At 42.7% G+C, this 27,316-nt stretch overlaps 1 protein-coding gene and 1 long non-coding RNA gene across 3 annotated transcripts; both read left to right on the forward strand.

Moving 5' to 3' along the window:
- Positions 1-2,442: 2,442 nt before the first annotated feature.
- LOC120980350 lies at positions 2,443-25,748 on the forward strand. Its single transcript, XR_005774509.1, has 3 exons — positions 2,443-2,483; positions 11,330-11,334; positions 25,574-25,748. It is a non-coding gene; the product is annotated as an uncharacterized LOC120980350 (long non-coding RNA).
- On the forward strand, positions 11,432-25,690 carry SIRT3 (sirtuin 3). 2 transcript variants are annotated; one of them, XM_040409401.1, is made up of 8 exons: positions 11,432-11,535; positions 13,235-13,337; positions 14,803-14,943; positions 16,667-16,899; positions 22,914-23,014; positions 23,718-23,879; positions 25,070-25,273; positions 25,393-25,690. In XM_040409401.1, exons 3-8 carry the CDS (start codon positions 14,897-14,899, stop codon positions 25,426-25,428), a joined length of 783 nt encoding a protein of 260 aa, XP_040265335.1. In that variant the 5' UTR covers positions 11,432-11,535; positions 13,235-13,337; positions 14,803-14,896; the 3' UTR covers positions 25,429-25,690. The 2 variants fall into 2 exon arrangements, with proteins under 2 accessions (XP_040265335.1, XP_040265334.1); XM_040409400.1 differs by having other exon boundaries at positions 11,459-11,703; positions 25,393-25,688.
- Positions 25,749-27,316: the final 1,568 nt, after the last annotated feature.

Here is a 27,316-nt window from a genome sequence, read left to right on the forward strand (position 1 = left end):
GGCTCCCTGTCATTGTCCACTGGCTAGAATCTCACTTGTGTGTCTACGCCAACTGAAGTGTGTAGTAGGTTTTCTCTCTTGCGCTTGGCAAATTTTTGTCTGGCATTTTCTGTTGAACATGAGTGCTCAAACTAGAATTTTTGAGTCTTCTATGTGTCCCTCATGATAGCAGAGAGGACATTGTCCCTCATAACATCAGAAAGGACCTCAACAGAAAGAGGCACCGGCCCAGTGAAACAACTAATGGGCTTAATGTGGTGGCCTCGAATCCCTTCAGAAATGAAAGGGAAATAATGAGGATCAGAGGATAAGGGATTAGACTCCAAGTAGGAAGAGGAAGTGTAACATCGAAGAAGAGGGTTTGGCGAAATCTCAAATCTTGGCCACAAAGAAACCCAGAAAAACCAATGAGGAGATGAATAATAAAATCAAAAGGAAAAGAGACAAATTAGAGGAGATAAAACATCAAGATTGTGCCTCTGTAACACCCCAGAGTTGTGTTATGAAACTCTTTTACCCCGCTACAACCTGTTAAGGGCATTAACTTTGTCATCTAATGTAATTTCACATCATATTCTCACAAATGTGCATTCTAAGCCTTGTAAATATACAGTATATTGTTGTCATTCTTCATGTTCACCAGCAGGTGACAGCAATGTTAGCAGGGACGTAAGCCAGTTTAGTGTTTCTGAACTGGAATAGTACATTCCAGTTTAGCTCCCCCCTCTGTGAGCAGAAATGGGCTCGCCCACATCCTGCCTCATGGGTGGAGAAGGAAGTTAAAGTTAGTGTGCCAGCCACCCCTGCTAGGGGAAGGCTGTGCGAGTAGGAGCTGCCAGATATAGGGATCCAAAGTCAGGATCTTGTCTCGGCTGAGACAATTGATCATCATCCCCAGCCTAAGCCTTGCAGCCTCAGCTGGTAGAAGCAAGCAGCCACCTCCAGTTACAGGAAGAAGCATACCCTGAGACAATAACTGTGAGTCAGAGACCCCAGGAGAAGCCTTATTCCTCCTCAGCTAGTCAGTCCCAATTCAGCAGAAGGTAGTAAGTGCAGAAGCCAAATTCCTGCCACATTACAGAGCTAACAAGCAGACGTCCTTTTCCTGCAAAATCTCCAGGTACATGATAGAGCAGAAGATATATTCCTGCCACACATTGCCAATACCTGCTGGGACCAAAGACTATTGCTGTACCTTGTTTGGATGAAAGCTACAACCAGTAAAGACAAGTTTGTACTTCACCCAAAGTCTGGATCTCAATTTCTGCTACCAGTTCCTCTATTACTCCTACTAGCACAACACTCATTTTATTGCAAGTGAGCCAGGATCCAGGAGTCCAGCCGTACCCAGGTAGGAGACACCGTTGACACTATTGCCACTACCACACAGAGACATTACACCACTCTGGCATTCCTAACCTGGTACGTGAGCAATTGGCTTCACGAACAAACAATAGACTATAATACACATATCCTGATCCTGCATAATTTGGCGTCCATGTAACTGTACCACGGTCCTGCTCATTGCACCTCCAGAGTTGAAAGGTTCAGTCTATCCTATAAAATAATCAAGAAAGGTTAGGAGAGAGATCCAAGATTCACCCTCTAAGCCAACACCAGCTTCTGGAGGAGGCACAGTCCAGTCAACCACCCTTCTACATAACGTCTTAAAGCCACTGTCCTTGGATAGCTTCATTTTCCACAAGAAACTTGGACAAGGATCTTTTGGGAAGGTTTGTGTGTTCATCTCCTTAGATAAAAGATCAGCAACCACCATCACTCCAAAGTCGTGTGACTACAACTCCCAGCATGCACACTTGTTCAGTTGTTCTTGCAACTCCTGTTGAAGTGAAAGGAGCATCTTGGGAGTTGAAGTTTCACAACAGCTGGGGTGCTAAAGATTGCTGAAATGTAGCTTAGGTAATCCATCTTTTTTTTTTACTGGTGATCTGCTTTGTATATGGAGCTGTTTGCCCCCCCACCCTATCCAATAGTGAATATTTTCTCATGTGTCTTGCTTCTGTATCTTTTTTAGGGCTCGTTCACACAACCATATGGATTTTTCAGTGTTTTGCGGGCCGTTTTTTAACGGATGTTTTTTGTTTCAGTAGTGTTTCCGGTTCCGTTCCGTTTTCCCGTATGGAATATACAGTAATTACATAGAAAAAATTGGGGTGGGCATACAATTTTTAATAGATGGTTTCGCGAAAACGGAACGGATACGGAAGACATATGGAGTACATTCCGTATGTGTTCCGTTTTTTTGCGGACCCATTGACTTAAATGGATCCACGGAAACGGGATTTGTGGGCAATAATAGGACATGTTCTATCTTTGAACAGAACAGAAATACGGAAACGGAATGCATATGGAGTACATTCCGTTCTTTTGCGGATCCATTGAAATTAATGGTACCGTATACGGAACTCAAAAAACGTCTTGTATACGGAACGCAAAAAACGTTCGTGTGAACGAGCCCTTAGGTGTTTCTGGCCTCAGATTGCGCCAGAGGACATCAAGTGGCAGTGAAAGTGGTGAAAAAGCGTCCAGTTCTGAAAAACAACCGCATAGAACAAGCGATGAATGAAAAAAGGGTGCTGGAGCTGGCCGGGGGTAGCCCATTCCTGACCTTCTCGTACGCCACCTTCCAGACAGCTGTAAGTGATCAGCCCTCATGCATTATGGATTCCTCACAGCCCATTACCCATGTGTACTATAGAATCCCATATACAGTCCATAACAATATGAGGGTCATATACAACGGTCATGGATCCCAGTTACTCCATTCCTTTGGGGCATTTCCTGTCACAAAGAGAAGCTCAGAAACCTCCCATAATGCCTGAAAGTCAGAAGATTTTCTGGGGCTTCTCATACACCAGCGACAGGTGGAGACAGCTCCAACATCAAGTAAGATCAGCTTCCCAGTCCATCGTACCACCCAGAAAGATAAGAGTCCTGGAAGTCCGGGTGAGTTCTCTTGAACCTTAATGCCTAGTATGACATCTAGTAGTGCTCATGTCACATCCAGATCTTGTGAGGAACATATTCCTCTTTATAGCAATGGTCTCCAACCTGTGGCTTTAGTAAAACTGTAAGGGCACATTCATTTTGGGCACGATGTGTTGCACACCCAAGTGGATTGAGGTTTATATTGACTTATTGTCGGATGTGCATATATGGGGTGGTTCTTGTGACTCTCTTGGGTCCGGTGATATTGTTTGTTGCACACCCAAGTATCGCAGTGTAGCAGGGCAGTCACAGAAATGAGTGGGGTCGCAGCGTAACTGTCACGTTTGCTGCCACTTCGACCCCAGAATTGCAAAAATTCCAGCAGTGTTGGATTTTTTTGCAATTCTAGGGTCGCAGTTGTGGCAAGCGAGCAAGTCACGCTGCAACCTCATTCATTTCTATGGCTGCCCCGGTACACTGTGATACTTGGGAGCGTGACACATGTCCCACCCTAAATCGCCATGTAGCCGTACCCTTACTCTAAGAATGTGGATGTTGTGGCATTCTGAGAGTTACTGTTTCGCACCAACTGGAAGACCACAAGTTGGAGATCGCTTCTTGACACAATATACAGATATAAAGTAGACACTTGAAGCTCTTAGACCTCAGTTCATTTCCTCACAGCAGATGTCATCGACATCATCCTCATCATCGTCCTCCACTTCTTCATCTTCGTCCTCATCATCAATATCTTCCTTCTCATCCAAAACATCGCCCTCATCATCATAATCCTCAGTTATGAAGATCTAATCATCACGATTCTCAAGAATCCTCATCACTTTGACCATCATCCATCTTGGTCTGATGGGCAACACGGTGGCTCGGTTTACTGCACTGTGGCCTTGCATCGTTGGGGTCCTCGATTCAATCTGCCCAGGACAACATCTGCATGGAGTTTCTATGTTCTTCCCGTGTTTGCGTGGGTTTTCCCTGGGTACTCCGGTTTCCTCCCACACTGAAAAATATAAAAAGAAAAGATAAGTCATAAATTCACCATGACTTATCAGCTCCTGGTCTTGAGTGGTAATTGATGTGGTCAGTCTATGTGGTGATGTGGTTAGCAATGGTGGATTATAATATGGATACGCTGGGTGATGCCCAAACACTTTATGGAAACATACAGACATACTCATTGTGGCAGAAAAAGCAACAAAACTGCACTCAGTAGCACCAAGACTTAAAGGGAATCTGTCACCAGGATCCTGGACTATTATGTGCAGTAATAAATGACTAGTACTGCACGCAAAGGGGGTCATTTACAAATACTGACTTTTTACACCAGTATCTTCCTCCCCTTTTGTGCTAGCTTGGCTAGAGGGAATGCCTAATTTATGATGAGGCGTGTGCCTCGTCATAAATTAGGTGCAGCTTCAGCAGACTGTTTGCCCGTTGGAAAAACTAGACCAGCCCTGGCTGGAGTAGTTTTTTGCCAACATTTACTTCTGTTTCCAGGCATAAATGTTGGTAAATTTGTCGCTTCCGGCCTGGCCCCCAGCATCAACACTCTGTATTTGCACTGAGTACGACAAATAACTCATGCAATAAAATATTCAAAAAGTTGGAAAAAAAAGAAAGGGGGACGGGTGACATTTTTACACCAAGGGCGTAAAAGGTTGGTAAATGACCCCCCAAGGAGTCCAGATTGCTACTTTTTGTTACCCTACTGCTCCCATTTCATAGCGATCAGTCAGTGGCATAACTAGAACTGACTGGGCCCAGTAGCAGCTGCTTCTCCTGCTTCCATTATAGGTGCTCCCCTGCTATTAGCGTTCAAAGGGGTTATCCAGGATTTTAATATCGATGACCTATCCACACCTACTGCCGTAACAAGGGGGTAGTAGGAGAAAAAAAAATGGTTATCTGAACTCCTTATCTGTAGTACTACGTATATAATACTGCAGATAATAATCCATAAATGTGGCGACAGATCCCCTTTAAAGCACATTACAGTTTTATTGAGTATTACAGATTTTTCATTGGTTGGGCAGTCCCTTTAAAGAGGGGTTCCTAACACCCCTCATCATGCATATATATGCCCCCAATACCTGTTTTTCATGTCTGTGATTTCTTTCCCCCTGTCTGGGCTTCAGACTATCCTGGAAGATCTATTTATATTCTTCACTTCCTGTTTTGTTGAATACCTAACTTTATTGATAAAACAAGCCTGGCTCCACTGCAGTGATGAGTCACAGGCTGGCCCCGTCCCCACACTGATCAGTATGCAGGAGCTACACCCACTACACCTCCTGTGGCCATCTTACTACACCCACACATGAATCCTGCTAGTGTCTCTACATCACATCACTGACAATCCACAGGCTCTTCCCTCACCATCTAGGAGTGCAATAAACAGCAAGCACATCCAAACACATCTGTATCTAATCTTATGTACGAAACAGCCTGCTGTGCCTAATGCAAAGCCTGCTGTGTGCGATGCTGCCTGCTGAGCGGTGTATCTAATCCTATCTTGTACTATACTGCCTGCTGAGCTGTGTAGCTAATCCTATCTTGTACTATACTGCCTGCTGAGCTGTGTATCTAATCCTCCAGAAATTTCTGAACAAAAATAGGCCACTCTTTTCCTGTGTCCGTGAAAAAAAATAGATGCGTCCATGATTTTTTTCAGGCTGGTGGTACTTGACTAGATATTTTGGTGGTAATTAACATCATTTTACAGATCACAGTAAATGCTGGTAATGAGATCGTATCAGTACACTGAGCTATACACATGTATTGCTTATAATCTTTATTATTTATTACGGTTTTCCAAATTGTCCGTAAAAAATATTGGCAAGTTGTCCAGAAAAAAACAAAAATTCTGGTTGGCAACTCTGACTGTGTCTCTAACCCCCTCTTGTACTATACTGTCTGGTGTGGTGTGTATCTAAGCTTATCATGTCAGATACTGTCTGCTGTGCCTTTGTATCTAAACTTATGGTCTGCGATACAGTCTACTGTTCCTATATCACTTCTCATGTGTGATACTGCCTGCTGAGCTGTGTACCTAATCCTGTCTTGGAAAACACATGGATGTCATTAGTGTACTAAATGCATCCGTATGTCAGTTCTGCAAAGGATAGAACATGTCCTACTCTGGATCCACAACTTGCAGACCACAAAACAGATATGGTCCTGTGCATGAGGCCTATTCTATCTTTATTTGGTCCTGCTGAAGGGTTTATTTTGGCCTATCATGTGTGATACGACCGTGATCAGGCCAACCACGCTCTTCTGACCCAAACTGACTGTATGGCAGTAATTTATGATACAGCCAGTCTCTCTCTAATTGGGGGATATGTATACTTGATGAGGTGAGTGCATCTATAACACTGACATCCACAGTGCTCCTCATTACAGTGACATCCACAGTGCTCCAATAACAGTGCCATCCACAATGTCCCTCATTACAGTAGTGCCCCCATACCATAATTGGGGGATATGTATACTTGATGAGGTGAGTGCACCTATAACACTGACATCCACAGTGCCCCTCATTACAGTGACATCCACAGTGCTCCAATAACAGTGCCATCCACAGTGCCCCCCAAGTGCCATCCACAGTGCCCCCAAGTGCCATTCACAGTGCCCCCCAAGTGCCATTCACAGTGCCCCCCAACTGACATGCACAGTGCCCCCCAACTGACATGCACAGCATAGCGATCAGCCTCTGTGGCTGATCGCTATGCTGTGACTCATACCCAGCGCTTACATTGTGCTGTGTATGAGTCAGTACAGGTTTCACATAGAAGTCTGTACACTCAGAAGACAGCCCGGCAGTCCTGGCGCATGCGTACTAGTGTTCAGGCGTCGGGATCAAGGAAGGTTGGCAGGAGGCAGCAATGTCAGTGTTGAAAAGAAGAAGGCCGTGCTGGAGCAGAAGCGCTGGAAACACTGTAGGAGCGGTCACATAACCGTGAAGAGGATCGTGGAAACATAAGAGCTGTAGAGAGTATTAAGGCTCATGCACACAAACGTACCGTATTTATCGGCGTATAACACGCACTGGCGTATAACACGCACCCTTCATTTTAAGGGAAATTTCAGGAAAAAAAATTAAATTTCAAATTGTACTGCTATGGGGTGGGGGGATCTGTGGATGGAACTGTTATGGGGGGGATCTGTGGATGACACTGCTATATGTCATCCACAGATCCCCCTCATAACAGTGTCCCCCAATACACCGGGCCTCTGCTCACCGAAGTATTTATAAACGTGAATCCTTATCCTGTTATTAAGCTGCCCTCTCCCATTTTCCCATGTTCCCCTGTATCCCCACAGCACTTACGATTCACACGCTACCATAGCAGGCAGGGCGGACGGCAGCAGGAATGTCACTCACTGACGTCGCGCGTCTGCTCCGCCTGCTTCATTCATAAAGTGGGCGGAGCAGGCGCTCAACGTCAGTGAGTGACGTTACTGCTGCCGTCTGCTCTGCCTGCTATTGAAGCTTAAGTAAGTGCTATGGGGATACAGGGGGAACATGGGAACATGGGAGAGGGCAGCTTAATAACAGGATAAGGATTCACGTTTATAAATACTTTGGTGAGCGGCGGGGCCCGGTGTAAGAGTACAGTGACTGCACCGGGCCCCGCCCCTAGTTACGGACTCCAGCCCCTCCTCTCTCCCGGCTCATACAGCGCAATGAATATCGGCGTATAACACGCATACATGATTTGCCCCCTATTTTCAGGGGGAAAAAGTGCGTGTTATACGCCGATAAATACGGTATTTACATTCCGTGTCCGTTCATTTTTTTTTGTAGACCGTATGCAGAACTATTCATTTCAATGGGTCCGCAAAAAAAAACGGAAGTTGCTCCGTGTGCATTCCGTTTCCGTATGTCCATATTTCCGTTCCGCAAAAAAATAGAACATGTCCTATTATTGTCCGCATCACGGACAAGGATAGGACTGTTCTATTAGGGGCCAGCTGTTCTGTTCCGCAAAATACGGAATGCACACGGATGTCATCCGTATTTTTTGCTGATCCGTTTTTTTGTGGAGCGCAAAATACATACGGTCGTGTGCATGAGGCCTAATTGTAATAATGTTCTCTACACAGATTATTTTTAAGGACAAATTTTAAAGAAGGGACCGGAGAACCCCTTTAAGGCAAGGACCTCTTTCCTGACAAATAGTAGGCTTTAGGAATTTACAGATGTGTGTGTATATAAAGATATGTACATTGATTGCTGTAAATGCTGTGGTCTGTCCACAATGTAATATTGTCCGGTCAGATTGTTAACTGCAGCAGAGCTTAGATTAGATAGATAGAGGAATCGGGGCAGCACTGTAAGTATTGAAGTGGATGGAGTGCCAGCGACGTTTCAGTCCTCCTGCTGCAACTTGAGAACAGTCCCAGCAAGAGGACTGGAACATCGCTATATGGGTGAATAAAGGACACTACGCTTTTTTTTACAGAAAAATTGATGTGCTGCAGCTTTTTTAGATCGATAGGTAAATACACTGAACAAAAAATATAAACACAACACTTTCGGTTTTGCTCCCATTTTGCATGAGCTGAACTCAAAGATCTGAAACATTTTCTACATACACAAAAGACCCATTACTCTCAAATATTGTTAACAAATCTGTCTAAATCTGTGTTAGTGAGCACTTCTCCTTTGCCGAGATAATCCATCCCACCTCACAGGTGTGGCATATCAAGGTGCTGATTAGACAGCATGAATATTGCACAGGTGTGCCTTAGACTGCCCACAATAGAAGGCCACTCTGAAATGTGCACAGTTTTGCCTTAGGGGGGGGGGGCACCATTTGCCTCACGCAGTGCAACACATCTCCGTCACATAGAGTTGATCAGGTTGTTGATTGTGGCCTGTGGATTGTTGGTCCCCCCCTTCTTCAATAGCTGTGCGAAGTTGCAGAATATTGGCAGGAACTGGAACACGCTGTCGTATATGCCGATCCAGAGCATCCCAAACATGCTCAATGGGTGACACGTCTGGTGAGTATGCTGGCCATGCAAGAACTGGGATGGTTTCAGCTTCCAGGAATTGTGTACAGATCCTTGCAATATGGGGCCGTGCATTATCATGCTGCAATATGAGATGATGGTCGTGGATGAATGGCACAACAATGGGCCTCAGGATCTCGTCACGGTATCTCTGTGCATTCAAAATGCCATCAATAAAATGCACCTGTGTTCGTTGTCCATAACATACGCCTGCCCATACCATAACCCCACCGCCACCATGGGCCACTCGATCCACAACGTTGACGTCAGCAAACCGCTCATCCACACGACGCCACACACGCTGTCTGCCATCTACCCTGAACAGTGAAAACCGGGACTCATCCGTGAACAGAACGCCTCCCCAACGTGCCAGACGCCATCGAATGTGAGCATTTTCCCACTCAAGTCGGTTACAACGATGAACTGCAGTTAGGTCCAGACCCCGATGAGGACGACGAGCATGCAGATGAGCTTCCCTGAGACGGTTCCCGAATAGTTTGTGCAGAAATTCTTTGGTTATGCAAACCGATTGTTGCTGCAGCTGTCCGGGTGGCTGGTCTCAGACGATCATTGAGGTGAACATGCTGGATGTGGAGGTCCTGGGCTGGTGTGGTTACACATGGTCTGCGATTGTGAGGCCGGTTGGATGTACTGCCAAATTCTCTGAAACGCCTTTGGAGACGGCTTATGGTAGAGAAATTAACATTCATTGCACGTGCAACAGCTCTGGTAGACATTCCTGCAGTCAGCATGCCTATTGAACGCTCCCTCAAACGTTGCGACATCTGTGGCATTTGTGCTATGTGATCAAACTGCACATTTCAGAGTGGTCTTTTATTGTGGGCAGTCTAAGGCACACCTGTGCAATATTCATGCTGTCTAATCAGCACCTTGATATGCCACACCTGTGAGGTGGGATGGATTATCTCGGCAAAGGAGAAGTGCTCACTAACACAGATTTAGACAGATTTGTGAACAATATTTGAGAGTAATGGGTCTTTTGTGTATGTAGAAAATGTTTCAGATCTTTGAGTTCAGCTCATGCAAAATGGGAGCAAAACCGAAAGGGTTACGTTTATATTTTTGTTCAGTGTAGATGCTCAAAATAACTGTGTCAAACAAATGGGGAAGCATCTTTTTTTTATTTTAATTATTTTTCTGTTCTTCTCATGGATCACAATAACAGAAAGCTTCAAAAACTGCTGTCAATATGCTCCTGTGTGAACTGTAGAGCGTATTTCCCATTGAAAGCAATAGAGATTTTGAAGCTTAATACGGTTATAACCGCTGTTCTACATACCAAAATATGTTGTGGATTTCGCTGTGTGAACATTGTCTGAAACCTGGAACAACAAATGGCAGTGGACTCTGTTTACAGACACGTGTGATGCAATGAAAGACTAAGGGCATAGTCTAAGCGTACGACCACGCGGTCAGGTGTCCTGATGCAGTTTTAAAAGCCAAAATCAGGAGTGGATCATAAAAGGAGAGAAAGTATAAAGGACAGATACAACTTCTCCTCTTTTTTGAATTCACTCCTGGTATAGGTTTCCATAACTACATCAGGAAACCTGACCATGTGAATGCATCCGTTCCGTTAGTATGCGATTGTGTGAAATCAAAATGGAAAAAAAACGGATCCAACACTAAATACATTGAAAGTCAATCGGTGACGGATCAGTTTTTTTAGGCTCCTAAAAAAACGGATCCGTCACCATTGACTTACAATGTTTTCAGTGACTGATCGTTTTTTTTCCCGTTTTTATGACCGGACACAAAACCGCAGCTTGCAGAGGTTCTATGTCCGGTCACAAAACGGAATGCTGCCGGAACAGAAGACATCCTGATGCATCCTGAACGGATCTCTCTCCATTCACTATTTATGAGGACTAAACGGAAACATTTTTTTTCCAGTATTGAGATCCTCTGCCGGATCTCAGTACCGGAAAACAACAACGCAAGTGTAAAAGTAGCCTTACTTTACATCTCATTTCTGCACTTACTGTCATTGAACAGAAACATATATCAGCCTACAGGTAAGTGAACTTAAAGGCCTCGCTCACACAGACTGGGGTAGATTTATCAAAACTGGTGTGAAGAAGAACTGGCTTAGTTGCCCATAGCAACCAATCAGATTCCACCTTTCATTTTTCACAGCTCCTTTGGAAAATGAAAGGTGAAATCTGATTGGTTGCTATGGGCAACTAAGCCAGTTTTACTTCACACCAGTTTTGATCAATCTCCTCCATATTTAAGTTGGCTTGACAGACGTGCCCAGGAGCTATGGCAGCTATCTGTCTGGTTGTTTTCTTCCAGCAGCACAGAGGTTAAACAAGGCAGCCTGCAGTCAAGGTTAGAGCTTCCAGAGGACACGCCCACCAGACTGACTGGACTGGGAGCCTATTGGGGTGTGTACACAAGGAGGAGGACCCGGGCGGCTGACACACCACAACCCAGCATAGGAAGCATACAGAGCACAGAACATGTACCAGCTCCATGCATAGGTGTCCCCCGCAGTGGCTGATGCCCGTCACCTGCTAGGCACCGTTATATGTACTTATATTCACAGCAAGCAGCTATAGGGCTCTATTTTGCAGTAATATACGCAGTTTAGGGTATAGTGCACAGTCTCGGGGTGAGATAACATGGCTCTGCTTTGTGTTTCCTACCAATCGTCCATTAAGAAGATGGTTCTGGTGGCATCATCACAACTACAGAGAGGTAAGGGCGATTCCCAGTATTCCTGAAGTACCTGAAGACAGTGGGGGGGGGGGGGGGGGGGTTATTTATCACGCTCATCTGTTTTTTAAGAGTGCGATCAGATCGGTGCGGTGGTATTTATAAGGAGTCACACAGCAGGCGATGAATGAGGTGATGCATCGTTGCATTTGTCAGGGCGCAGGCGGATCTTGTGCAGTTAGACTGTTCATTGGTCGGCTCATGAATTAGGTGCAAAAGTGCAGCCAAAAAGTTGCATATTAGATATAAATAGTGTTGAGCGAACTTGTGTTTTAAGTTCGGCGTCTAAAGTTCGGTTTCAGGTTATCGAAGAATCGCGTTATGGATTCTAAATTCCGTTATGGTCCGTGGTAGCGGAATCCATAACGCGATTCTTCGATAACCCGAACTTTAGACGCCGAACTTAAAACACAAGTTCGCTCAACACTAGATATAATGTTTTTATTTTATTTTTTTACATCTAATATGCAACTTTTTATATATAATTTGAAATTAGATATAAAAAGTTGCATATTACACATAAAAAAGTTTCATATTAGATATAAAAAGGTTGCATATTAGATATAAAAAGGTTGCATATTAGATATAAAAAGTTTCATATTAGATATAAAAAGGTTGCATATTAGATATAAAAAGTTTTATATTAGATATAAAAAGTTTCATATTAGATATAAAAAGGTTGAATATTGGATATAAAAAGTTTCATATTAGATATAAAAAGGTTGCATATTAGATATAAAAAGTTTCATATTAGATATAAAAAGGTTGCATATTAGATATAAAAAGTTTTATATTAGATATAAAAAGTTTCATATTAGATATAAAAAGGTTGAATATTGGATATAAAAAGTTTCATATTAGATATAAAAAGGTTGCATATTAGATATAAAAAGTTGCATATTGGACATAAAGAGTTGCATATTGGACATAAAGAGTTGCATATTGGACATAAAGAGTTGCATATTGGACATAAAGAGTTGCATATTCGATATAAAAAGTTGGAAATTAGACATAAAAAAAATTGCAAATTAGATATAAAAAGTTGCAGTTGTATTTCAAAAGTTGCATCTTACCGGTATATAAAAAAAGGCATAGTTATATGCGTGTGTTTGTGAAAAGGCGCACATCTACCTGCCTAACACAAAGCAGACGCATAGGAATACCCCATCCCTTGAGTGGAGTAAAAAAATGTGAATGTTTTTGCTCCTAATGCATGTGTAAAAGGCACCTACATAAATAGGCCGAAAGAGAATCGGGGAAAAAATGCCACCAGAATTCATCTAAAACTGAAAATTGATTAAAAAAAAAAAAAAAAAAAAGCAAATGCCTCCAAAACACTCTTACTTTCATTAGTAAATGCGCCTAAAAAAAACTAGACCGTGTAAAATAGAAAAAAATAGACTAAAATAGGTGCAAAGCACTATAATAAATGACCCCCAGCGTGTTACAGAGACCAGCCAGGTCCTTAGGTTGTTACTTCAGCACCGTTTTAATCTTTAACTCTTTCATTCAGTGCGAAGGATCAATGACAGCCCATTCCAGCTGCCGTCACATACTAGTGGGCACAGAACATCGCTGCTCAATGGATGCGAATCTAGACTTCAATCACGCCCAAGGCAAGTAGCATGTACTGTAAAATTCCATCAATCCAGATGCTGGATTATCAAATGTTCTGGATTATCGAATATAAAACTTACTTGGAAGGTGGGGGGGGTCCATATCTTAAAGGGTCCAGAAATAAGATCTTAATCGCCATAAAATATAAAATAACTAGGGTGCCCATATTTTTGTTTTAAAAAAAGCGGACACAGCGCTCCATGTCCGTTATGAATGACTGAGATGGGATTAGGCTAATTTCACACTAGTGTTAGATATCTGGATGCGGCACTGCCAGACGCTACCTGATACCCAACCACGGCCCTGTTCACTATAATGGGGACCAGGGGAGGTCCGGCCACAAGCCTACAGACATGCCGAGAATTGGCCGGACTGGCTGATTCTAGGCATATTTTCCAGGTTGTGGCCGAATCTCCACCGGTCTTCATCATAGTTAATCGGTCCGGACGGCAATGCCGGAATGCAGAGAGATCCAGCAGCCTGCTGGATCTAAAAGTGCTAACCTTACTCCTTTTAAGGGGCTGTCTGGGATTTTGATATTGATGGCCTATCCTCAGGATGGTTCATCAATATCTTATTGGTGAGGGTCTGACTCCCGATACCCCTGCTGATGAGCTGTTTGAAGAGGTAGCGGCACTCTGGTGAGCGCTGCAGCTTCATTGAATAGCAGCTGTGCTCGCTATTGCAGCTCAGCCCCATTCACTTGAAAAGGACCGAGCTGCGCCTAGGCCATGTGACTGAAAAACGTGATGTCACTGGCCTAAAAGGAGGGCACAGCGCTTATGGAGCTCCACAACCTCTTCAAACATCTGATCATCAGGATGGGAGCCGAACCCCCCGCCAATTTAATATTGATGACCTATCCTCAGGGCACATCTGTTGCCCTCCATAAGCAAGACATTAAAATCTACAACAGTTTCTGGCGTAAATGATACTAAATTCAGAGGTCTGGGGCTCCCCCCCCCCCCCACCCCATTTCTATCTACTTTAGAAAAGGGTCGAGAAACATAAAAAGTTGCAAATTAAGTCTCAAACTTGAGACTTTGGCGTCAAAGCTTTGATAAATTTACCTTGATACTTAAAAGGGTTATCCCATAATTGATGTAAAAATGAAAATCTGACATCATATAGGACATGGCAATCTTTTTCTAACAAACCTAGAACCAGCCCTGTACCTCACATGGATCCAGAGATCTCCTCATTCATTGCTCTGCTACATTTATATCAAGCTGGCAGCTCAGGGGTGTGTCTTTTCTGCTGCAGCTCAGGGGGCGTGTCCATGCTCACCCTATCACAGCTCAGGAGGCTGTTGAAAGAGGAAACTGAGCATGTGCGGCCATCTCAGTGAGCAGGTCAAAGAAATAAGAAAAAGCAAACAGCAGGTGGCGCTATACAAATACAGAATGTATATTATGTGAAGTGTATATTTTACCAGAATTCATTTCAGTCTGTGCTTTCTCACAGCTGGGTGCGGGCTCACAGCACAAAGAGCAGCTCTCTGTCCATCACTGATGTGGCCGAGAAAATAAAGGAGGGCTTTTACCGCCGTATATTAGTCATGGCTGGCGCTGGTATCAGTACGGACAGTGGGATTCCAGATTTCAGGTAAATATAAGAAAATATGGAGCCTGGTGCAAGTTTGATATAGACATAAGATTCTGATCCTCCTAGGGAATGGGAAACCGCACCCTGTGCTACATAGTGAGGGGACATTATCAAGCTCCTCTTGAGCAGAAATTTACAAATTTTTGATGGTTTTCACCACTCTAGGAGCGCAGATGTCAGTTTCTAGCGCATGGACCTCCTGAGCTGTGCCAAAATTATTAAAGAAGTTATCCCCTGATTAATGTAATAAAAGACATCATATAGGACATGACAATCTCTTTCTAACAAAGCTAGAACCAGCCCTGTACCTCACATGGATCCAGAGATCTCCCCATTCATTGCTCCAGTGGCTCTGCTAGATTTATTTCAAGCTGGCAGCTCAGGAGGTGTGTCCTTTCTCAGGGGGTGTGTCCTTTGTCAGGGGGTGTGTCCTTTCTGCTACAACTTTCACCCTATAACTTCACAGCTTCTAACAGGAAGTAGGGCTGCTGACAGTTGAAGGATGGAACTGAGCATGTGGATCCAATTCAGTGAGGTGGGCAGAGAATTTGGAAAAACAATAGACAGCAGGTGGCGCTATACAGATTGATGTTCTTGAATAAATATGACTATAATAAATAAAAAAAAAACATTTTTAATCACATGGAATTACAAAAGTATTCAGATCCAGGTAGTGGTTTGAAAACTGTTAAAATATATTTAAAGGGTCAACTCCTTTAAGATAGAAAAAATAAAGTAGAACAGCACTACCTTCTGAGTTGTCTCAGTGAGTCCATTCGGTGGCGGTGCCTGTGGTGTCGGATCCCAGGATGTAGAAATAGAAGGAAAAACCGCGACACTCCAACTTCTCAAATCAAGTCCGTGTTTATTTTTCACCCAGCGTGCAATGTTTCGACTTGATAAAGACTCAGTGGAGTCGAAACGTTGCACGCTGGGTGAAAAATAAACACGGACTTGATTTGACAACTCCTTAAAGAGTCATGCGTGAAAGAAACACCAGTCTTTATAACTTCCCCCACGTCAGCACAATATAAGTAATATCTAATAAACATATAAATGAATACTGTCGGCAGATTTGTACCTATGACACCGGCTGACCTGTTACATGTGCGCTTGGCAGCTGAAGACATCTGTGTTGGTCCCATGTTCATATGTGGCCGCATTGCTTAGAAAAATGAAGTTTTAATATATGCAAATGAGCCTCTAGGAGCAACGGGGGCGTTGCCGTTACACCTAGAGGCTTTGCTGTCTCTGCAACTGCCGCACCCCATGCACTTTGATTGACAGGACCAAACAGTGTACACATGATCACTGCTTGGCCCTGTCAATCAAAGCGAAGAGGGCTCAGCAGTTGCAGAGAGAGCAGAGCCGCTAGGTGTAATGACAACGCCCCTATTGCTCCTATAGGATCATTTGCATATATTAAAACATCATATTTCTCAGCAATGCGGTCACATATGAACATGGGACCAACACAGATGTCTTCAGCTGCCAAGCGCACATGTAACAGGTCAGCCGGTGTCATAGGTACAAAACTGCTGACAGATGCCCTTTAATATTTTGTCCTCTACATAAAGTAACTGATCGCTGAGCTCTGAGAAATTATTCTGGCTGTCTATATAAATGTATTACACGTGTGGTTGTTTAGATCATTGATAGCTTGTAGATGACCTATAGTGGATCTAACTGACCTTTTATCTCCTTTGCTCCCGTCTTGCTCCAGGTCTCCTACTAGTGGACTGTACAGTAAATTGCAGGATTATTCCCTCCCATACCCTGAAGCTATATTTGATCTAAGCTACTTTTTACATGAACCCAGTCCCTTTTTACGCCTTTCCCAAGAGCTGCTCCCAGGGCGTCATCCTCCCAATTCAGCGCATTACTTTCTACGCCTTCTCCATGACAAAGGAATATTGCTACGTCTCTACACGCAGAACATTGATGGACTGGAGAGAGGTGAGGTGGTTTCGGATCCTTACAACGCATGAATTTAGCACCAGCGTTTTATTACCAAGAGCTCCATGTTTTGTTTTTTTGAAGAGAAGCAGGAAAGACAAAAAATGCCATCTAATGAACAAAAGTATCAGGAACAAAAAAAACTTGCGTGTCCTACGTTTCATATTTTTCAAAGGATAACATCTAAAGCTGGTATTTTTTACAGCAAAAAAAAAAAAAACACAACGAAACCTGCCAGTGCAAAAAAGCCATTGAAAATGAAAAAAGTGCAAAAAAAAAAAGGCCACAAAAAACCTAGGTGTGAAAGCACTCTAAAAGTGACTTGGAAAGCTGGGTTTACACTTTGTCTTTTTGTGACAACATTGCATCTTGTTTTGCATTAATACTCAAGGGGGAAGATTTATGATGACGGGAATCTTTAAAGGTGTCGTCCGAGTTGTATAACAACTCGGGCAACCCCTGTAAATGTCCTAATATAACAAATGAATGGATACTCACCTGGTTTCTCTGCCCTTCGAGCAGTGTGCTCCAGTCCTCCCGCTGCTGCATCATCTTCTTGAAAGCGGCATTGATGTTCGGCGCACAAGTCACAGCTGCAACCAATCGCTGGCCTCAGCCGTGTATGGGACGTCTCTGCTGAAGCCAGTGATTGGCTGCAGCAGTGACCTGTCTGCACAGAACGTCACCGCTGCAGCCAGAAAAAACTAAAGGCCGGAGCACAGCGCAGGAAGAAGCAGAGGAGATAAGTCTTCATTTATTTGTTATGTTAGGCGGTTTACAGGGGTTGCCTGAGTTTTTATTTAACTCGGACAACCGCCATTAACACTTAGGATACCGAGGTTTTGTTTTCATTTTTCTTCCCTATCTTCCTGGAGCCATAACTTTTTAATTTTTCCGTTCACATATCCATATAAGGGCTGTTTTTTTTTTTTTTTGTGGGACAAATTGTACTTTCTAATGCCACCATTTAATATGGCATAAAATGTAGTTTTGCGGTTTTTGTCTCTACGGCGTTCCCTTTGTGGCAAAACTGACCTGCGCCCTTTATTCTCTGGGTTAGTACGATTAGAACGATACCACATATGTGTAGGTTTTATATGTCTAAATACTGTAATACATACTATAGTTATGTCTACTGAGCTGTGTGGGGGCTCATTTTTTGCGGGACGATCTGTAGTTTTTATTGATACTATTTTGGAGTGTGTGTGACTTTTTGATCACATTTTATTACATTTTTGGCGTAAGAGAAGCAATGAAAAATAATGGCGAATCAGCCATATGAATCCTTTTTTCCGTTATGCCATTAGCCGTATTGGAAAAATATTTTAATAGTACGGGTGTTTTCGGACACGGTGATGCCCATGATGTTTACATTCTTTATTATTTATGTATTTATTTTTTTATTCTAAGGGGGGTGATTTAAATTTTTGAGATTTTTTTTAATTTTTATATACAGTCAGGTCCATAAATATTGGGACATCGACACAATTCTAACATTTTTGGCTCTATACACCACCACAATGGATTTCAAATGAAACCAACAAGATGTGCTTTAACTGCAGACTGCCAGCTTTAATTTGAGGGTATTTACATCCAAATCAGGTGAACGGTGTAGGAATTACAACAGTTTGCATATGTGCCTCCCACTTGTTAAGGGACCAAAAGTAATGGGACATAATAATAATCATAAATCAAACTTTCACTTTTTAATACTTGGTTGCAAATCCTTTGCAGTCAATTACAGCCCGAAGTCTGGAACGCATAGAGATCACCAGACGCTGGGTATCATCCCTGGTGATGCTCTGCCAGGCCTCTACTGCAACTGTCTTCAGTTCCTGCTTGTTCTTGGGGCATTTTCCCTTTAGTTTTGTCTTCAGCAAGTGAAATGCATGATCAATCGGATTCAGGTCAGGTGATTGACTTGGCCATTGCATAACATTCCACTTCTTTCCCTTAAAAAACTCTTTGGTTGCTTTTGCACTATGCTTTGGGTCATTGTCCATCTGCACTGTGAAGCGCTGTCCAATGAGTTCTGAAGCATTTGGCTGAATATGAGCAGATAATATTGCCCGAAACACTTCAGAATTCATCCTGCTGCTTTTGTCAGCAGTCACATCATGAATAAATGCAAGAGAACCAGTTCCATTGGCAGCCATACATGCTCACGCCATGACACTACCACCACCATGCTTCACTGATGAGGTGGTATGCTTAGGATCATGAGCAGTTCCTTTCCTTCTCCATACTCTTCTCTTCCCATCACTCTGGTACAAGTTGATCTTGGTCTCATCTGTCCATAGGATGTTGTTCCAGAACTGTGAAGGCTTTTTTAGATGTCGTTTGGCAAACTCTAATCTGGCCTTCCTGTTTTTGAGACTCCCCAATGGTTTACATCTTGTGGTGAACCCTCTGTATTCACTTTGGTGAAGTCTTCTCTTGATTGTTGACTTTGACACACATACACCTACCTCCTGGAGAGTGTTCTTGATCTGGCCAACTGTTGTGAAGGGTGTTTTCTTCACCAGGGAAAGAATTCTTTGGTCATCCACCACAGTGGTTTTCCGTGGTCTTCCAGGTCTTTTGGTGTTTCTGAGCTCACCGGTGCATTCCTTCTTTTTAAGAATGTTCCAAACAGTTGTTTTGGCCACACCTAATGTTTTTGCTATCTCTCTGATGGGTTTGTTTTGTTTTTTCAGCCTAATTATGGCTTGCTTCACTGATAGTCACAGCTCTTTGGATCTCATCTTGAGAGTTGTCAGCAACAGATTCCAAATGCAAATATCACACTTCAAAAATAAACTCTGGACCTTTTATCTGCTAATTGTAATTGGGATAATGAGGGAATAACACATACCTGGCCATGGAACAACTGAGAAGCAAATTGTCTCATTAGTTTTGGTCCCTTAACCGCCTCACGTCCGCCCATAGACTATAAACGTCCTATGGGTGGACGTCTATTTCTGACAGCACGTTTTAAAACGTCCTGTCAGAAATAGCAGCTGCACGCTAATCGTGCAGCTGCTGATCGGGTTGCCCACTGTCAGTGACAGCAGGGCAACCCTAAGACAAGGCAGGGACAGTTCCCAGGTGTCCCTGCCTTCACGATCGCTGCAGACACAGCGCTCACCGAGCGCTGTGTCTGCAGAGCAGGAAGCGCTGTGCGCTTCCTGTTCCTGTTCCGGCCTGGCGGTCATGTGACCGCCGTGACCGGAGTGTGCAGGAGCTGTGTGAGGTCTCTCAGAGACCTCGATCAGCCCTGCACTGAGGCTGTACAGCGCTGGATTGCTGCTGTACAGCCTCTCTAGGGGTGCATTTGTCCTGTAACTGGGGCTACTATGTCAGCCCCAGTTACAGGAGAAATCAACTCTGAAAAAAAAAAAGAAAAAGTGAAGCAAATGTCCCCCAGAGGTCTTGTATGACCTTATGGGGGACGAAAAGTGTAAAAAAAAAATAAAAAAAATAAAGGGTTGAAAAAATAAAATAAAATAAAGTTTCACATGTAAAAAAAAAAAAAGTTCCCAAGTTAGGAATAAAAAAAAAAATTTAAAATAGAAAAAATAAAATAAAATAGACATATTTGGTATTGCCGCGTCCGTAAAAACCAGCTCTATAAAAATATTACATGACCTAACCCCTCGGGTGAACACCGTAAAAAAATAAATAAAAAGAAAACTGTCAAAACAAGCAATTTTTGTCACCTTGCATCACAAAAGGTGCAACACCAAGTGATCAAAAACGCGTATGTCCCACAAAATAGTACCAATATAACCGTCACCTCATCCCGAAAAAATGAGCCCCTACATAAGAAAATCTCTCAAAAAATAAAAAAAAATATAGCTCTTAGAACATGGAGACACTAAAACATCATTTTTTTGGTTTCAAAAATGCTATTATTGTGTTAAAGTGAAACAAATAAAAAAAAGTATACATATTAGGTATTGCCGCGTCCGTAAAAACCAGCTCTATAAAAATATCACATGACCTAACCCCTCGGGTGAACACCGTAAAAAAAAAAAAAAAAAACTGTGTCAAAACAAGCAATTTTTGTCACCTTGCATCACAAAAGGTGCAACACCAAGTGATCAAAAATGCGTATGTCCCACAAAATAGTACCAATAAAACCGTCACCTCATTCCGCAAAAAATGAGCCCCTACATAAGAAAATCTCTCAAAAAATAAAAAAACTATAGCTCTCAGAACATGGACACATTAAAACATAATTTTTTTGTTTCAAAAATGCTATTATTGTGTAAAACTTTAATAAATGAGAAAAAGTATACATATTAGGTATCGCCACGTCCGTAACGATCTTCTCTATAAAAATGTCACTTGACTGAACCCCTCAGGTGAACGCTGTAAAAATAAATAAATAGAAACTGTGCTAAAACAACCAATTTTTTGGTCACCTTGCCCCATAAAGTGTTATAATGAATGATCAAAAAATCATATGTACCCAAAAATAGTACTAATAAAACTGGCACCTTATCCCCTAGTTTCCAAAATGGGGTCACTTCTTGGGAGTTTCTACTGTAAGGGTGCATCAGGGGGCTTCAAATGGGACATGGCATCTAAAAACCATGTGGAGTTCCTTTTCTTCTGCGCCCTGCCGTGTGCCCATACAGCAGTTTACGACCACATGTGGGGTGTTTCTGTAAACCGCAGAATCTGGGTAATAAATATTGAGTTTTGTTTGGCTGTTAACCATCGATGTGTTAAAGAAAAAAATTGATTAAAATGGAAAATCTGCCAAAAAAGTGAAATTTAAAAATTTGATCTCCATTTTCCTTTAATTCTTGTGGAACGCCTAAAGGGTTAACAAAGTTTGTAAAATCGGTTTTGAATACCTTGAGGGGTGTAGTTTCTACAATGGGGTCATTTATGGGGGTATCCACTATGTAGGCCCCACAAAGTGACTTCAGACCTGAACTGGTCCTTATAAAGTGGGTTTTGGCAATTTTCTTATAAATTTGAAGAATTGCTTCTAAACTTCTAAGCCTTCTAACGTCCTAAAAAAATAAAATGACATTTCCAAAATGATGCCAACATAAAGTAGACATATGGGGAATGTTAAATAATAAATATTTTATGAGGTATCACTTTCTGTTTTAAAAGCAGAGAAATTGAAATTTAGAAAATTGCGAATTTTTCAAATTTTTGGGTAAATTTGGGATTTTTTCATAAATAAAGGTGAAATATTTTGACTCAAATTTATGACTATCATGAAGTACAATGTGTCACGAGAAAACAATCTCTGAATGACTTGGATAAATAAAGGCGTTCCAAAGTTATTACCACATAAAGTGAGATATGTCAGTTTTGCAAAATTTGGCCTGGTCAGGAAGGGGGCAAATGGCCCAGATGGGAAGTGGTTAACAAGTGGGAGGCACATATGCAAACTGTTGTAATTCCTACACCGTTCACCTAATTTGGATGTAAATACCCTCAAATTTAAAGCTGACAGTCTGCAGTTAAAGCACATCTTGTTTGTTTCATTTCAAATCCATTGTGGTGGTGTATAGAGCCAAAAATGTTAGAATTGTGTCGATGTCCCAATATTTATGGACCTGACTAATATATATATATATATATAATTTTTTTTTTTTTACTTTTTTCACAATTTTTTTTTATATTCAATATTACCACACTCCACACATAGGAGCATGGCAATATGTGAACTGCAGATTTCTTATATTGGCCTGGCACCTGCTGGCCAACATAGGAATCTTCACAGAGACCCAGCGTATTAAAGTAAATTGCCGGCATCCCCTCTGGTCGGACGGGGAATCCAGTAATAACCTGGAAGTGTGCGATTCCGGGTTTTTCACTGTTTAGATGCCGTGATCACACTTGATCATGGTATCTAAAAGTTTAAAAAATTCAAAACACAATCTATATTATCACAATGTTTCTGGGTTGAAGGACTCTTGTCAGTTCTCTACATGTCAATGGATTTTACAAAATGTCAGCCTCAGTGGTTATGGATTATACTCTTATCTTAGGTTTTGGTTTTTCAGCTGCCGGCATTCCTGCTGAGAAGTTGGTAGAAGCCCATGGCACATTTGCATCATCCACGTGTACCATGTGCCTTAAAGAGTATCCTGGAGAAACCTTCTGTGTAAGTGGTTAATGATGAAGGGGTTGGCAATGCGTATTTTTGGATGTTATGGGGGAGATTGATCAAAACTGGTGTAAAGGATAATTGGCTTAGTTGCCCAGAGCAACCAAATCTCCTTCTTTGTCTTTACTGGTTCACATCACATTATGACATTTTTATTGTTTTTTATTTGTAGTGTTGAGCGAATCAAAGTTAACGAAGTGGAATTCTTTGTGAATTTCAGGAAACATTCAATTCACCACGAATTCGGCGCTTCGTGGTAATGAATCAATTTTTCTTGAAATGGCGGTTAAAAAAAATACTTACCTCATCCATTTGTTCGCGGAGAGGCTGCCGATGAGGCGTGATGTCATCAGTGATGACGTGGTGACATCATCAATTCAGCGCAAGAGAGATTTGGTGCATTTTCTTTAATCAAGATGGCCACGATGGCCTCTCCGCCATCGAATAGATGAGGTGAGTTAGTATTTTTTTTTTAACCCCTGAAAGGCCTAAATGTGACTCTCAGATGCCACGATCAGCATTGAACATGGAATCTGAGGCGTTCCATGACGGGGGCTACCTACAATTAAATGCAATTCGTGATTAAATACTTTGTAATGAATCAAATTTCTTGTCAAAGTTTGGCGAAGCAGCTGAATTGAATTTTTGAAAACTTTGCTCATCACTAATTATTTTATGTATTTATTTTGCATTTTTATAGGACGCTGTAACAAAGTCTCAAGTTCCTCGCTGTTCAGCTTGTGGCGGTCTCATCAAACCCGACATCGTATTTTTTGGAGAGCAGCTACCTGCCCGATTCTTTCTCCACCTGACTGATTTTCCCAGGGCGGATCTCCTGTTTGTCATGGGCACCTCACTTGAGGTTATATAGACAAAGTAGAAAGTATAATAACTAATCCTGCTACACTTCTAGTACAATTCTGTACAGCATACCTTATGGAATATTTCCAAGTTTCATGTTCACAGGGTTGTCTGGCTGATAAACACTTTTTAAAAAAAGCTCCGAATGGTGTAAAATAGTAAAATAAGTCCTAATCGCCCTGCTCCCTCCTCCTGTCTCCACTTATTGGAAAATACACAGGAAAAACCCTCTTGGCCAATCATTTGGTGAGGTGAGTCAACGCTGCAGGAAGTAGAGCCTGGTGGGGGACCAGGACGATTGGTGTGGGATTGGTAAATTGAGTATGATGTACAGTAGTAACAGACACCCTGATTATAGCATTGTGTCACTTACTTGTTTTCTTGCAGTAGTTTTTATTTATTAAATCACGCTTAAATGGGTTGTCTAACTTTAGTAAGTAAAATAAAATAAAAAAGGACCCCTTGGTGCAAAAAACAGAGGAACACGACGTGATAAGGTGGATCTTCTTGTTTATTCAGAGTAGTAAAAACAACGCGTTTCGGGGGCAGACAACCCCCTTCATCAGGTTAACAGTTGCCCACCTCAGCAAATGGCATTTATCATGTAGAGAAAGTTAATACAAGGCACTTACTAATGTATTGTGATTGTCCATATTGCCTCCTTTGCTGGCTGGATTCATTTTTCCATCACATTATGCACTGCTCATATCCAGGGCTTGCGACCACCCTGCTATCCAGCAGTGGTGGTCGTGCTTGCACATGATATGAAAAGACCCGTGGGAGTGCGCATTGGCTGGCGCTTTTTCCTATAGTATGCAGGCACGACCACCGATGGTGGTTTTGACCCCTGGAAACAAGCAGTGTATAATGTGATGGAAAAATTAATCAAGTCAGCAAAGGGGGCAATATGGAGAATCACAAAACATTAGTAAGTGCCTTGTAGTAACTTTCTCTACATGATCATTTCCATTTGCTGAAGTGAGATGACCCCTTTAATTAGGTGCAGCAGAAGCCAATCATGAAGTCCTCACATTCATGAGCAGTGGGCTCTTGCACCCACTGGAAGCTGATTGGTCACTCAGGGAAGAATGACCCTGGTGACTGGTTCCCTTTAATGGAAGATCAGACAGTTAAGGTCTACTTTGAAGCATATTACCATCAAGTATGTAAAATATATATATGATTTTGTAGGTGGAACCATTTGCCAGTCTGGTGTACGCAGTTCGTAGCTCTACACCACGAGTCCTTATCAATCGTGACCCTGTTGGACCTTTTCTGGACAAATCAGATGGGCTCAATGTGATGGAGCTAGGAGATGTCACCAGTGGGGTGAAGCGCCTTGTGCATCTACTGGGTTGGGAACGTGAACTGGAAGAACTAGAAAAAAATACCAAGGTATGTAAAAAAAAAAAAAAAAAATTCATCTGATAATAATACACTATACTGATACCAACGTCAACCGCCACAAACCGTTCACACATTATATGATACTGGGCGTCTTCTTTTCATTTCAGAACTTTGATAATACAACTGAAGACCTTCATCCCTGACCTCGGCATGAATCTGAGACCAGCCTGCTGAGGATAAGATACACCATGACATGTCCAGACGTATTTGTAGGGTTCAAATATATAGAGTCACAAAGAGAGGAAAGGAGTTTAAGCCACAGACATTGTTGTCTTCCTGGTGCCTGAGGGGGCCCAAGGGCCACCATTATTATAAATAGGACTTGGTAGGTGGGTGCCCTATTAAAGATTTTTCATTTTCACACAGGAGCTTTAAAGGTGTTTTCCAGTTTGCATCATTTCTGACGATAGCAGTAACTTTGTAATGTATTTCTTATACAGTTATTACTGCTTATCTCCCGTTCTGGGCTGTGGTCACATGACCATGTCCATGCAGCTCTTTCTTATTTCCTGTGATGTCATGTCCATGGGCTTGCAGTGATAGGGGAGTGTTTATGAAAATAGATTGGTGGGAGGAGCTATAAACTAGCTGCACATTGTTAGGTGCAGTGATAGGGGAGTGTCTATGTAACTAGCTTGTGGGAGGAGCTATAAACTAGCTGGGTGTTGTTAGGGGCGGTGCTGGAGCCGTGGCAGAGAAAGGAGAAGTGCATCATGGGTTTGGTTGGATACAGCAACAGGAAATGCTACATATTGGATGGAAACAAACCAGAGTAAATTGTTTACATGTTCAAAGGTCAGGAAAGCTCAAATTGTAAAAAAAAAGGCTGGAAAAGATGTACAAGAAGCTACATGATCAGATCCGATAAAACCCACAATAATACTGGAGAATCCCTTTAAATAACGCCTCTGTGCTTGTGCCAATATACTGTGACTCAATGGTGGATGCTGTAACTTCTACCTCAAAGGTATGTTTTAAATGTAAAAAGCACAAATGCACTTTTTACAATAAAGTTGTGGATTCCTTAGTATTTTATGACTCTGTTATTGTTGGAATAATGCTCATTTTCTCATCCGTCTCATTGGGGGACACAGGCCTTGACCATGGGTATAGCTGTTGCCGCTAGGAGGCGGACACTAAGCGCACAGTGTAAGCTCCTCCCTCTTCAGTTATATCCTTCCTACAGGGACCAAGCTAAATCAGTTTTAGCTTAGTGTCACAACTCGCTGCTCTGTCATGTCGGTCGCCCTTTCTGATCCTCCATCAGGATAAGGTGGTCCTTCGCCCTGTGCCCAACTTCCTGCCGAAGGTGGTGTCGGCATTCCATCTAAATGAGGAGATTATTCTCCCTTCATTTTGTCCGGACCTGTCTTATCCTCAGGAGCAGTTGCTCCATACCCTGGATTTGGTACGAGCCGTTCAGATCTGTTCGTGATTCCAGAGAGGCTGAGACGAGGGCTGGCAGTGTCGAAGACTTCCATTTCCCGATGGATTCATTTGGCTATTGTGTAAGTGTACCGCGTTAAGGACCGGGCCCCACCCTTCCGGGTGACTGCTCATTCGGCTCGGGCAGTGGGGGCCTCTTGGGCGGTGCATCATCGGGCTTCGGCCCTCCTTGTGTGCAAGGCGGCTAATTGGTCGTCTTTGCATACTTTCCCCAAGTTTTATAGAGTGCACACCGTTGCGTCTGCTGACGCGTCTTTGGAGGAGTGGAGTGGAGTTTTGCAGACGGCGGTTCTCTGATTGACGGGAGGGTTGCTTGTTATGCCCACCCTTGGGGACTGCTCTGTAACGTCCCATGGTCAAAGCCTGTGTCCCCCAATGAGACGGATGAGAAAGCTAGATTTTTGTTCGTACCATAAAATCTGTTTCTCTACTGTTCATTGGGGGACACAGCTCCCACCCATTCTTTTGTTTAAGGGCCTTTTTGGGCCTGTGTGGTTCTGGGTTTGTACATAGTGTGCTTTTCTTGTGTCTGGCTTCTCCTACTGCTCTTGCACTAACTGATTTAGCTTAGTCCCTGTAGGAAGG

Source organism: Bufo bufo, chromosome 10, assembly GCF_905171765.1.
Source record: "Bufo bufo chromosome 10, aBufBuf1.1, whole genome shotgun sequence".
In the NCBI taxonomy this organism is placed as follows: domain Eukaryota; kingdom Metazoa; phylum Chordata; class Amphibia; order Anura; family Bufonidae; genus Bufo; species Bufo bufo.

Coding starts and splice junctions, on each gene's coding strand:
- SIRT3 (XM_040409400.1), top strand. CDS start 11,628: ATGGCTCTGCTTTGTGTTTCCTACCAATCGTCCATTAAGAAGATGGTT. Junction 13,338..14,802: donor AGACTTCAATCACGCCCAAG/GCAAGTAGCATG, acceptor GCTTTCTCACAG/CTGGGTGCGGGCTCACAGCA. Junction 14,944..16,666: donor AGTGGGATTCCAGATTTCAG/GTAAATATAAGA, acceptor GTCTTGCTCCAG/GTCTCCTACTAGTGGACTGT.